The sequence below is a fragment of the Lissotriton vulgaris genome, chromosome 9 (assembly GCF_964263255.1).
Source record: "Lissotriton vulgaris chromosome 9, aLisVul1.2, whole genome shotgun sequence".
Lineage (NCBI taxonomy): Eukaryota > Metazoa > Chordata > Amphibia > Caudata > Salamandridae > Lissotriton > Lissotriton vulgaris.
The window spans coordinates 585,374,997-585,388,552 of NC_141697.1; the positions used below are offsets into that span (position 1 = coordinate 585,374,997).

The 13,556-nt window shown below is 46.0% G+C and overlaps 1 protein-coding gene across 2 annotated transcripts in view; it reads right to left on the reverse strand.

Annotated features, from left to right (window-relative positions):
* SNX15 (sorting nexin 15) overlaps positions 1-12,574 on the reverse strand; it is a 99,913-nt gene extending 87,339 nt beyond the window's left edge. The window contains exons 1-2 of one of the 2 annotated variants that reach the window (XM_086938153.1): positions 12,431-12,574; positions 10,348-10,383 (exon numbers count right to left, since the gene is read on the reverse strand). In XM_086938153.1, the coding sequence (XP_086794279.1) occupies positions 10,348-10,383; positions 12,431-12,529 (135 nt within the window). In that variant the 5' untranslated portion in view covers positions 12,530-12,574. Of the gene's footprint in view, positions 1-10,347; positions 10,384-12,425 lie in introns of both variants that reach the window. The other variant, XM_086938152.1, reaches the window with a different exon arrangement.
* Positions 12,575-13,556: the final 982 nt, after the last annotated feature.

Genomic DNA, 13,556 nt, shown 5'->3' on the forward strand with positions numbered 1-13,556 from the left:
TGCAGCCAGCATCACTGATATTTATCGTGAGAGATACAGTCTTGAACAAAGGCTGTGTCTGATCTACAGTCAGAAAATTACATTTGAAAAAGTTCTTCTTGGAAGTGCCATGCAGAGTATGTGATGGACTGCTGTGGCCGAAAACACCAAAGTCGAGCATTCGCCTGCACTGGCCTGGAGCTGCAACTGCAAAAGACAAGCGCCAGCTAGGAGGCTAAAACTGTTGAAGAAGAGCACCCGCCTCCACAGGCTACACCCGTCGCAGATGTGCACTCGCCATGCAGGCCTATCAGGCTGTTCATCACCGACAGCAAAGGGACGAGTGTGCCTGCTGTGTGAGGTCCCCCCCATCACTGACACAAACACCAAAGGTACGTGGTCTCTGACTGCCCTAACGAGCTACACTAATCCACAACATCGTTGAGCAGGTAACATAAGGCTATACTCACAAGAACTAAAAGACCATCCCTGATTTGAGCAACAGAAAAACTTGCGGCTAGAATGTTAACCTTTTCCAGTACAAACTCTTTGGGCATAAAGACAATTGAACTGACTTATCAATTAGGTAATCAATAGTGATTGGCAACTGTGCCTAACCAATGCCGTAGCTTTATCTAAATTACCATAGACAGTGTGGCTTCCCAAAGAAGTGAAAGAGCACAGTACAGCGTGTTGCCCTTCACTAGAACCCATAGGCGGGGTTGCAACTTTGTAACTGAGCCATCACAGGATTGTGTAATATTTCATTTTGCTTTTACAGTATGTTCTTTTTAACTAAAAGGTAAGTATTGGGCTGGACAATATATTATCATGTCCGTCTTTGACGGTTGGGTTCTGAACTCTGGTCCCCCCACACTACCTCCCTGAGAAAACTTTGACTTCTTGCCATCGCTACCCTGAGTCAAGTGTGTAAGAGGAGTACTTGGCCCAGTATTCAGAACGATAGTATGAAGGGCACCAGCGGCAAATGGCAGCAGTCACCATGGCTGTGGCCCAGTAGCCACGGTCTGTCCAAAATATTACCTAATGGCAGTCACTAGAAGTTTGTCTTGAGAAGTTTAGTTATAGTTAGGACCTAATTTCCACAGGAAGAGTGTTTTATTCATTTGCCAATAACTTTGATGTAATTTGACAAATCCTCACAACATTTTCGAAACTGGCTTGACGCTCACTTCAGCTGCAGTTCTGAAAGTTTCGGGGTGATCAGTCAAGCGGGTGGCAGAGAAAAAGGGGGGGTCCCAAAACACGTTTTCCTCATGTTCATTTCCATAGAAAACTTTAGACATGGCTACAGCCCGTACTGCTGAACAGAATTACACCAAATTTGTCAGAAACGTAAAATTTGGTCCAGGAAGCGACCTTTTTCTAAATTGGTATAAATCTGTTCAGTAGTATTTGACATATTTAAGGAAAATCCAAATTTAGATGTAAATGTAAAAAATGTAAATTGATCCTTGTATAGCGCACTACTCACCCGCAAGGGTCTGAAGGTGCTTGTACGAATACCGCTGTGGAACCCATCCTGGCTTTCCCTGTGAGGCGTCCACTCCTGGGCACCCCCAAGGTGGAGGCCAGGCATCCTTAGCGTTGTGGGGGCCGTTGTGGAGATTAAGCAACCTATTGCCCAGAGTTGCAGAGTGGGACTCCATGATTGGAATAGGCACTGAGGCAAGAATTATCAGGTCCGTGGAATTTTGAGCCCAAGGCCCGCTGAGGCGGGGAATTGAACCCTGGTCCCGGGCCAGATCTCTGCATCAGGGTCTGATATAGGGACACAGAAGAACAGTGACGTATCCCAATCTCGTTCTGACATCTGATTAGCTGCCAACACTTTAAACCAGGAAGTGTTGACCTGATCCAAATCCCAGGAAAAACATAAAAAAAATGATTAATATTTTTGGCATGATCCGTGGATTTCGCCAAAAATATTTTAAAAACGAAACATGGGATCCCGTGCTTTGTTAATAATAGGTGCGCGGGTGGGCCAGGTCCCGGAGGCATTTTTTAAATAAAGGAGGGGGGTGCACAGGCACACCCTCCTGGGGTTTATTATGCCCCAGGACCACCACCTCCCGGGGCTTTATTAATAATTATTAATGGGGGCTTCAACCCCCCAGGCCCTGGGGACCACCACCTCCCAGGGCCATACTACAGAAACAAATCAGGTGGGCCTTGAGGACCCCCAATGTGCCTCAGGGACCACCACCTCCTTGGGGCAATCAACTTTTATAATAAATGGGAGGGGGGGCTATGCTGCTACCCTCCCAGGTTGTTCTCGGCCCCCAGGGACCTCCACCTACAGGCAGGCCTTACAATAAGAAAGGAGAGGGGCCACATGCCCCCCTCCCTCCTGGAGCCATAGATAGTCCTGGGACTGCCACCCTCAGGGCCAGCTTCTGCTATTTCCCGAGGCACCCAGCCTCGAGACACAGCTGTTTGCTATGGCTTGGCTGTGCAAACTATGCTCCACTTCTAGCAAGCAAGAGCACAAAAAATGTTCTCCCTTTCTAGAAGCGGAGCACAATTGCTTTTACACAGAGGGAGCTGCATGTTCAGCAGCTCCCTCTGTGTAAAAGCAATGCCGGCTCCCACAGGAGGCGGGGAGCCCTCAGGGACCACGGGGGCCTTCAGACTCCCCCTGGGGTCCCCATCAGTGCTGAGTGTGTGCCCTGGGTAGGGCCAGTCAATTATTAATAACAATGGGGTAACCCAGTCACAAGCAGAACCTGGCGATAGATACAGTATTTGGACAGTGGTTCTGCCACAAAAGAGACCGTTTTTAGGTTGAGCCTAGAGCAGCGAGCATGCGCTGCTCTATGGAGGCTTCTTGTGTGCGCACAAAACTTCTTCATGTGGGTCTAACTCCTCCCACACATTCTATTGGCATGTGCGTGTGTCTTTCAATAATGAAAGCACGCAAATGGCCAAAGGCGGGCGCAAGTCCCACCTCTTCTTCAAATGTTCACTCCCACAGCATTTTGCTCTCGGGAGCGAGCAGCGGCGCGCAGGGGTGGTGTGTGATGGCCCCGCCCCCTTCTTCATAGCCAACCTGCTCCTTCTCAAATGCGAACTGGACACAGACTCCCATGCACTCGCCTGGCCTGGAGTGCTAGTTCTCCGTTTGGTATAAACACAAGGATGTTACGTGACGGAGATTGGCTTCTTTGCTCGACACTGCAGTGGAAATGTGGTGGCTCTTGGCAGTGTGTGTGGCTTTCCTTGCCCTAGGTGTGCATTTGTTTGAGCTCACTGGCTCGCATTGGTGCCAGAGTTACCAAGTGGTGATCGTTGTTTTTTCCCAACTGTGTTCAGAGCTCGTAGCGTCTCCTTCAGTGTGGCCTGTCCTTCGATGGCGGTGGTCCACTTGAGTAGGCGCTCTCTGGCTTCTGTGCGGGTTGGTTATGTTGGGCACTTCTTGCCGCTAGTAGAGTCCTCCGTGTTACTCTTTAATCACGAGCTCTGTGCACGTTTGTAGATGGGCTGGTTTGTTTTTTGTTTTTAAATAGGGGTCGTTGGCGCTCAGTTCTCAATCATTAGCGCTTCGAAGGGGCTCAGTGGCACTAGTTTAGCTCCGTAGCTGGTTTCACTGGCACGGATAAGTCACTCCCTTAGTGCCTCGTCCGGGCTCGTTGGCCTGGTAGGCACTGGTTAGCGTCTCCCCGGGGCTGCTGGCACTGGCTGATACTAGTTTAGTGCCTGGATGCCTCTAGCTGGCACACAGTTCAGGTCAGCGGGCTCCTCACCGCACAGGGGGCAAGTTCCGCTCCAACATGCGCTGCGAAGCCCCCGAAGGCAGGGGCGTTGCCAAGTGAGAGTTCAAGGCAGGCTGGAGGTCGGTGCCCTCGGAGGAGGCTGTGATGCAATGTGTGATGTGAGGTGGAGGCTGGGCTCCCTATCCCTCCCGGCCACCTGGTCAGCGCATGTTCACATGGGGGCTGCACTGCTGGGGCCCCTCCCCCGGTCCAGCTGTATGCACCGCTGTGGCCCCTGGCTCCTCCCCAACCCCATCTAGGACCTGGCTGTATGCAAGGTGCCCCCCCCCAGCCCCTCCTCCAGCTAGCTCCTCCTCCCGGGAAGCTGCCAGCAGGGCAGGGAGAATGCAGATTAGGCGCTACAAAGGCCAGCCTGTCCGGTAGAGTGGGTCACAGCTCCGTAGGGGAGGAGAGCACACAGACGCACCGTGTGATCTGTGAACGGAAGCACGCTCGAAAACCGGCATCAATGGTCACCCCACCCACGGCAGTCACCAGTCTCTGTATCATCAGGGGGTGGGGTGTACCATGTCTGCCATTAAGGGGAAGTGTCATGTGTGTATTTATTTATTTAAGCGTTTTGATATAGCGCGGACATTACCCAGAGGTGTCGGAGCACTTTACAATAGAACGAAGAACGTTACATGAGAAATTCATAACAAGCATTTGCAATGCTAAAGGTCCCACATTTAGGCGCGTTTGAGCTAGTCACATTCCAAAAAACAATGCTTTTTATTTTTGTTTTCGTTTTTAAAACTTAAATAAAAGGTATTGTCATTTACAATGCCAATAGCTTATACTTGCGTAAATTCGAGACCTATTGCATTGTCCTCACAAAGGTAGGACCATCAACTACTGATTCATCAAAACACAACACTGACCATATACATAGACAAAAACTCAACTGAATTAGAAAATAATATCAGATATATTTAAGGAAATCATATATCATATGTAATTAGTGATAAACAACAAGACTAATACACAATGTACACATACAACAAAAATGATAATGCTCATAACATAAAAGGTGACTGAATAAAAAATATTACACGTAACAATACAAATTTCCAAGTTATATTTTATATATAACATATAGAACATAAACAGGTTCTGCAGCTTTAATTCTACAATGAAAAAAGCCCTAAATAGACCAATGATTTATCATCTCCAATATTTAAGTATGTCTATTTGGGCAACAACGCTTGTATGTTAAGCGTTCACTTTTCGACCCCTTGATTACGTGTGTATTTAAGTGACAACACCGTTGGGTCTTCATTTAGGACTATAAACCAATTGTGTACAGCCTTTAAAGAGAACATTTCTCTTGAGGGGATAGTGATAATGGAACACACACTCAGCCTCTGAATCAATCAATGTAGGTAACCTTAGTATCAAGATTCGTTAAACCCAGGTAAAAAATGGTAGGAGGCCACTCAAGGGCATTCCTTCAATGCAGACATATTCTGATTGATAGTGATATTGCAAGGAGCAGCCCTTGCTTCCTTACATCCTCAAGATCGGGATAAGTCCAAGTAAAAAAGTAAAGAAGCCACTCCAGGTTTTCTTTAAATGAAGGCGTGTTCTGCTTATTAATAAGTGAGCAAGGAGCAACCCGTGCTTCCTTGAGTCCTCCGGCGTGTCTCGCTAGGAGATAAATGGCAGCGTGTCCTCGGGTGAGACCAGGGCACCCACAATAGAGGCCGAGGGGTGGTGTCTCTGGGCCAAATAGGCCCAGGAGGGGGAGTCGGGCCGCTCGGCACATATCCCTTTAATTAAAAAAATAATAAAAAATAAATGAAAAGACCGGGCCCCGGGGGATAGGGTCCCCGGGCCAGAAAATCGACCTGGGGTTGGCACTCGGGGACCCCCACCACATTGAAATAAGGCCTGGCTCCGTAGGATGGGTTCCCCAAGGCCGAAAACAGCCCAGGGGAGGGGGTGTGAGTACTAGTATGGGTCTGTGAATGGGTGTGTCAGTGGGCCTATGAGAGGTAGTATGGGGGTGTGAGTGGGTGTGTGAGTGGTTGTGTGGATGATGTCATCAGTGATGTCATTAGTGATGTCATGAGTGATGTCACTGACCATGTCATGAGTGATGTAATATGTTAGGTCATAAGCAGTGCATTGTAGGCGAGTAAGTTATAGTCAGCTCAGGTAACTATAACAGCTAAATTTCAATTGTTTTGTACGCCGGAAAACTGAGCTTAACTATAACGTCCCTGTAATCTTTGTGTTTTTTCAGTGATATCTATATCTGCTCTAGCAGTTGCCAGTAGGTAGTTATAGTTAGGACCTAGTTTCCACAGAAAGAGCACTTTCTGTTTTGCTAATATCTTTGGTGCCGTTTGATGAATCTTCACGCAATTTGCAAAACTAATATGATGCTCACTTCAGCTGCTGTCCGGAAAGTTTCGGGGTGATCTGTGAAGCAGGGGCTGAGAAACAGAGGGGCTCCCAAAACGTGTTTTTTCCCATGTTAATTCCCTTAGGATTTTTTAACACGGCTACAGCACAAACCACAGAACAGAATTTCACCAAATTTGTCAGAAAGCTAGATCTTGGTCCAGAGAGGTGTTTTTTGTGATTTGGTATAAATCTGACCAGTAGTTTTAGAGATATTAATCGAAATCCAAATTTGTATATCTAGGGACGCGGATCTTCCAAGGATCCGACAGTCCCCGTGCTGAAATCGGATTGGCTGCCAACACTTCACCATCTTGGGACTCTGCGTCAGAATAAAATGCTATAAAAAAGACAAAGGGGAATGTAGGAATACCAAGACCTCGAAGTCCTGGTCCTGGTGTCCTGCATATATTTATTTTTGGGAGAGAATCGCGGCTAGACCACAAATCCCACGAAAAAAGAAAAAAAGAAAAGAACAAGCACGGGTTCCTGCGCTTGTTTTGAAAACAGCCCCCAGGTGGGCCAGGGGCACTTTGTTTTTTAAAAGGAGGGGGCGCACGGGCCCCCCTCCTAATGCTCTGTTAGCCCCGGGGACCACCACCTCCCCAAGGCTGAATTTTTCTAAATGGAGAGGGGCCTCTCTGGGGCTTTAATTTTGTAGAAGATGGGGTCGCACAGACCCCACTCCTAGGCTTTGATAAAGCCACGGGGACCACCACCTTCCGGGGCAATATAATTTAACATATTAAAAGGGGGCTGCGGGTTCCACCAGTGGGTAGTTAATAGTTAGGACCTAGTCTTCATAGGAAATAACTTTGGCGTCATTTGAGAATCCTCATGAAAATTTCAAAACTAGATTCGCAACCCCTCCCGGGGTGCTTTGCCGCTCCTGCCATGCCACAGCAAACACTCCCCTTCCAGCAAGCAAATGCATTAAAAATGCTTTTGCTTGCTGAAGCAGCGCAAAATTGCTTTCACACACAGGGAGCTGCCTTTCCAGCAGCTCCCTGTGTGTGAAGGCAAGGCCGGCAGGGACCGCTGAGGCATTCAGGCTCCCCCAGTGGTCCCAGTGCAGGAATTTCGTCCCATGGACGTAATCAGTCTGTGGAGGGGGTCGCACGGATCCTGTCTTTTATTTGAAGAAGGGCAGGCCCCGAAGGATGGGGTCCATGGCCCCTCTTCCCCAAAAGTATTAAAACATTTTTATAAAGACCTTTTTAAAAAACTTAGCACCAAAATGGGCAAAAGGTTTTTCTTAAAAATTGGCAGGAATATGGATTATGGTGTGGTAGTTGATCTAAATAGGCTCAGTAGTTTTAAATTTATAAGGCAAAAGAACGTAGTGATATATTGGGCCCCTGTATACGGGGATGCCAAAACTGGCGTGTTCGCCACTCCAAGCTATGACACTCCACTCTACGACACTTTACTCCACTTAGTAGCATTCCACTGTAAAACACTCTACTCCAGTCTATGGCAGTGTACAGCACTCTACACAACTCCCTCTACACTCCTCCACCCTACTCTATGACTCACTACTCCACTAAAAGCCATTCCACTCTGCCCACTATATGCTCGTCAACTCTACAACACTATGCAACTCCACTCTACCGCACTCTATTCTACTCTACGCCATTCCACTCTATGGCAATCCACTCTACTCCACTTTATAACACTTCCCAACACAACATTTCATGACATGCCACTCCATTAGACGCCACTCCACTCTTCCACTCTTCAGCGCGAGACACCCCAGGGTATTTGTGCGCTATATAAATTGCATAAATAAATAATAATATGCTACGTCATTGCACTTTACTCCATGACACGCCACTCCCCTCTATGACACTTTACTCCACTCTACGCCATTCTACTCTACTCCACTGTACAACACTTTACCCCCACTATGCCACTGCTCCACTCTATGCCCCTACACTTCATTTTACGCTACTCCACGCTATGCCACTGTATGACACTCTAGTTCACTCTATGCCACTCTATAACACTTGACTCCACTTTATGACACTCTACACAGCTCCCTTTATGCCACTCTAACACACTTTACTCAACTCTACTCTATGACATACTACTCCACTGTATGCCATTCCACTCCACGCTACTCTATGACACTTTATTTCTCTTAACGCCATAATATCCTACCCCCCCCATGCCGCTCCAAAACACTTTCCAACACTCTACAACATTCCACTCCGCAGTATGCCATTCTACTCCAATTTGTGACCCAACACTTGGCTCTATTCTATGGCAGTCCACTCTACAACACCACTCCACTACACTTAACTACACTCTACACTACACTTCTCCACTCTACTCTACTCCATTCCACTGTACAACACTTTATCCCACTGTACAAAACTCGAATTTACGCCGCTCCACTCCACCACACTTAACACAACTCTTCTCTACAATACTTCATGCCACTCCACCACACTCTACTCTACTCCACTGTATCCTCCTCCACGCCACTCAACTATACTGTATGACACCATACGACACTTCACTCCTCTGTACGATACACCACTCCACTGCATGGCACTCCACTCTGCAGCACTCTCCTACACGACACTCAACTCTACGACACTCGACTACTATAAGCCAGGCCTTCTCCATGCACTTTTCCATTCTCTTCAGCTTTCGATATTACATCAATTATAGCATGTTACACGATAGAATTCATAACAAGACTCATGACATGTCTAATAAAATATTTTAATGAGAACACTGTGCATGGAAAAGTGCCGAGTTATAGTTAATGTAGTGTAGTGTGCTAGAGAATTCACAACACTATGTACCAGTTATAGAAAGTTTTGGATGACACACAAGTTATAACTGTAAGTTATAGCTATACCTTTAGAATTTGTACAGTTTGTGTAGTTTAAAAAGAATACATACCATTGTCCTATCTATAACTAAGCTTTCTCCTTTGTTTTTTTTTTATTTAACATATATATATATATTCAAGGTAACTAGATCTGGAGTAAATGTAGTAAATCTATGCCTATCCATACTCACCTTCATGATATTTTGGTAACATTAACACTGCATTTCTTTTGACCTACTCCACCCCTCACCTACCTGCAGAGGCCAAACAAAGCCATGGAAAAGAATGAGTAGACCTTCAGAAACTTCTCAATGTTTGAGTGATTTCTACAAAAGCTTTCAAGCCAGCTAATGCCCATTCTCCAATTAAATTATGTTCCATAAAAGTCAAACCCTTCTTACCATGTTACAATCAGGAGCTCAGTGACGGGAGATGTCCCAACATATAACATGGGAAGAAGTGGAAGACAGCTCATATTAGAGGCCAATACCAATTAGAAAACCATCATCAGTGAATCATTCAACAGAAGTAAGGTACTCTTTGCTGCAATAAAGCACTGTGTAAACTAAGCAAGTGCCCATTCACACGACAAAATGCACAGCAATCAATATTTCAAGGTAAAGATTGGCAAAATATGTTAACATGTCGACAAAGGCCCAACACTGGACAGCACCACATCAATTCCTACCAACATTGAACACAAATAACTTTCAACAACTGTTCTGTTGAAAAAGTGGCTGTGTTCCTTCAATCCCACAAATACACCTAAATACACATAATATGTAGACTGTGTCATCCCATCTTACTATGTGACAGAGATCAGAGAGGAAGCCTCATCATCTCTACTTAACATCATCAAGACAACTTGAGAGTGTGCTTCCTCAAGTTGTTTTCCATGTATCTCCTGAAGAAGCAAATCCTCAAACTAGATGACCTTGCTAATTACTGTTAATTCACCTTGCTACTGATGCTGAGGAACAGTACTGAGAAAGATGTTGCCATCCGGCTTCTTAAAAAGATCAAATCCATTGCCCTCCTGCATAGCTCCAAAGTTGGTTTCAGACCAAAATACAGTACAGAGGCAGCTATCATCCAAGCGGTCGATGATGCTCTCCCGATTGTTCACAACAACAACCTGTGCTTCTCTCTCAACTGTAGAATTGACACCATCAACCACGAGCTGTTCGCAAATTTTTTTTTTATCCTGAATGGGCTACTGCCTTGAGACTTTCAGGCTCCTATGAGCAACTTATACCAAACCCATATGCCTTCTCTCTACCCCTTTCACAGAATGGCATAGCATATCTTCCTAGGACATGCATGGAGAAAAATAGGAAAAGTACTTACTTCTTTCACGTCCTGTGGATTCTTTTTGGAAATGAACTGCAGGAAGAGGAAAGGAAAAGAGGGTCAGAGAGTGCTGTGACTTCCAGAACCAAAATCCTTATTCATTACATGCTTACAGAGACGCTATAAGTGTATGTTCTCTGCCTATGCGATACCATCAAGAAGGGTTTGCTAGTAGGGGCTTGGGAGCTATGGGGATATGCGTGCCAGCTGCTACAACCGGTTCCAAGAAAAGACAGTGACATGTCTAGGGCGGATCTGCAAGAGTTTTCTTTCCACTTTGGCTGCTTTCTATCTTCGCCCAGTGATGGTCATCTCTAGACAGGTGCAAAAAACACAGTTGATGGACAGAATGCAGAACAATGTCATACATTCACCCCATTCACCCCAGTACAGAGATCTGGGCCTAAATCCATCGTTTTTTTGCACTCCACACCACCCCAGTTCACTTTGCCACTGGATTCAAGCAGGCCGGGCTGAAGACGGCTGAAATGCCAGAAACCGGTCCTCGGTAGCTTGTTTCCGGTCCAGGGGAGGCATGGCTTGGCAGTTTGGGCTGGACTGTTCCCATGAGGCACAAGGTCAGACTGATTCGCATATGGCCACGTCTGAACTGGGGTGGCAGAGTGGGCTAAAGAACGGTGATGGATTAAACCCAGATCAGTTGACTGGGGGTGAGTGCTTGTATTGTCAACGCTCCGTACATCATTTCCTTTGGCATCTCTAGACAGGTTCACCACCCTTAATGCTACCCTCTATAGAGAGTTTCCCACCCCTCATTAGCTATTCTTTCTAGACCGTTTTCTGCCTCCTTTCTTATCCGGTCATCTGGATCCAGAATCTCATTACTATTTGGCAAGAGTCATCTTTATCAGTGGTAGTGCTCTGTAGAGATGTGTTAGTCCCGAATCGTCTGCTATATATAAACAGGCTGTTCGCCCAACAGGGTGTCATCTCAAGGCAGATAGGTACTCCTGACCCACTGGATGTCCTCTGTCGACACCCTCTCCACTCATTATTTCTTGTCTTTTTTAGACAGCCTCCCGCCATTGGATATTGTTGTTAACTTTTTATTCTCTTTTTCTACCCACTATACACATATTGTCTGCTTAATGATTATTCTTTCCTGTGTATGTCCTAGCTAACTGTGTTTCCAACGTAGAGAGCTTCCCCATCTCCCTTACACTGTCCACGATCAGCAAATTTGCCTTAATTCAATAAGACAGTTATCAACTTATTTTGCGGGCTCTCCTGCAAATGGGTGGTTTCTGTAGACAGGTTCTCTTTCCAAAGGCTGTACTTAGTAGACAATTGTACAAACAAATTCTGTGTAGTTTGAATCGAGGGTACCAAACAAATGCACATATCATTGCTGTGTTGATGGTCATTGGGGTTCTGTTTTGATTAGTGACTGTATTTTCGGATGACAGGATTGCCCACTGTCATTTTCTGTCTTTTTAACTAGTCATGTAACTTTACAGACATTGAACATCGCTGTTTGTAGAGATTTTTAGCAAAAATAAAGAATGTTTATTTTTTTCTTCTTGCGTACGCTTAGCCTTCATAAAAATATATTCAAATGTTGATTGTGTTTTCTCTGCCCTGGGAACTGTGAACAGTAGCAGGGGCCCTGATCTGTACTTAGTAGACAGCTTTTAGCACTTGTCATTATCGCAATTCGGTTACTCAAGCGATTAGGTGTTTTCTTTGAACAAAGCCGCTCATCAATACAAAGGTTCTCGTCCCACTGACTGACCCCTGTAAACAAGTTCTCCAACTACCGTGCCTCCAAGATGCTCTCACTCGATCGACTTACCTCTTATATTCTTGAGAGACTGCACTACAAATCCCTGAATACATTGGGCTGTTAAATAAAAGGCAAGCACTGGAACACGGTGTCACTGATGACACGGAGTCACTTGGCAACATTTGCACTATAAACAAACGTTAGGAACCAATTAAACGTCAAATATTATATATTAGGCAGGGTATGGTAGACCTACTGTAGACAGGTTAAACTTTGGGTGTTAATTCATCCTCTCCCAACGCTTGTCCTGTATAAACACCCCATTAGTTACCTCACCTCTGCCTTAACACAGTATTCCGTGAAGCCCCGCTCGTTCAGGCGGCTCCCGGTCACCTGGTACCGGCGATCGTACTCCTCCTTCACTCGGCGAGACATGACCAACAGCAGGGACTTCCGTACACACACACTGCGCACGCGCTGATTTCCTCCAAGGCGCATGCGTTCATTCCTAGTGACAGTGTAGTTCGCCCGGACGGACTGTGGTGGCATTGTGTGGAGCTGTCACGCGCTGCCAGCACGGGTTTCGAGCTTTCGGCATGCTTTTTGTTTCGTAATAAATATAGCCAAGGCACAAGTCCTAAAGACATTAAGTGGGGGGACTAACCTAGTTTATCAGAATGCAAGTCTCATCACGGCGCGTGACATCACAAGAAGTGGCCTCATAAGAAGTGACATCAGATTTTGAACCCTCACGTATATGTTTGGCATGTCTATCATGAGAACACTGGAACACATTTCGAGTATACATGCAAACCCTCCTGATTGAGGCAAACTTCCTCTACCCATATTGCTTTATAAAAAAAAGAAATAGTGGTACTTAAATTATTTCAACGCCTCCTCAGGGGTAGTAAGCACTATATATTACATTTATTTTGTGTAAATACAGGGAAACACCAATGCATCTAACATTTTACAGCACATGCATATCTTGCAATCAGGGACTAAACAAAGTGAAAAGCTGCCTCTCAAGTATGTGTGAAGTGCTACCAAGGTGTCAGCCTTTGTTTCATCTCTGCTGCATTTGCTTCTAGGTGTGTGGCTCCTGACTGCTGACAGCCAGTAGATTTGAACAAAAGCAGGCCTGATTACCCCTCAATTTGGACCTTTGTTATGGACCCAGCAGGTGTCTGGACTAGGAAAGCCCCGTCCCCACCTGCATGTTGTTGTGATCGAAAGCAGACAACAACGTGCAGGCGCTGCTGAATGTGTCCCGGTGTTTTCAAATAACACCGGGACGAATTCAACATATTTTTTAGTGGGGGCCAACTTCTTGGCAAGGTGGATGGCGTCCACCCTGTGAAAATAGTGGGCGGACACCGTCCACCCACATTTACCCCCGACTCGTGCCCTGAATATAGCATTTTTTAATGGTCAGGCTTGAGAGCGGGGCTGTCACCAAATA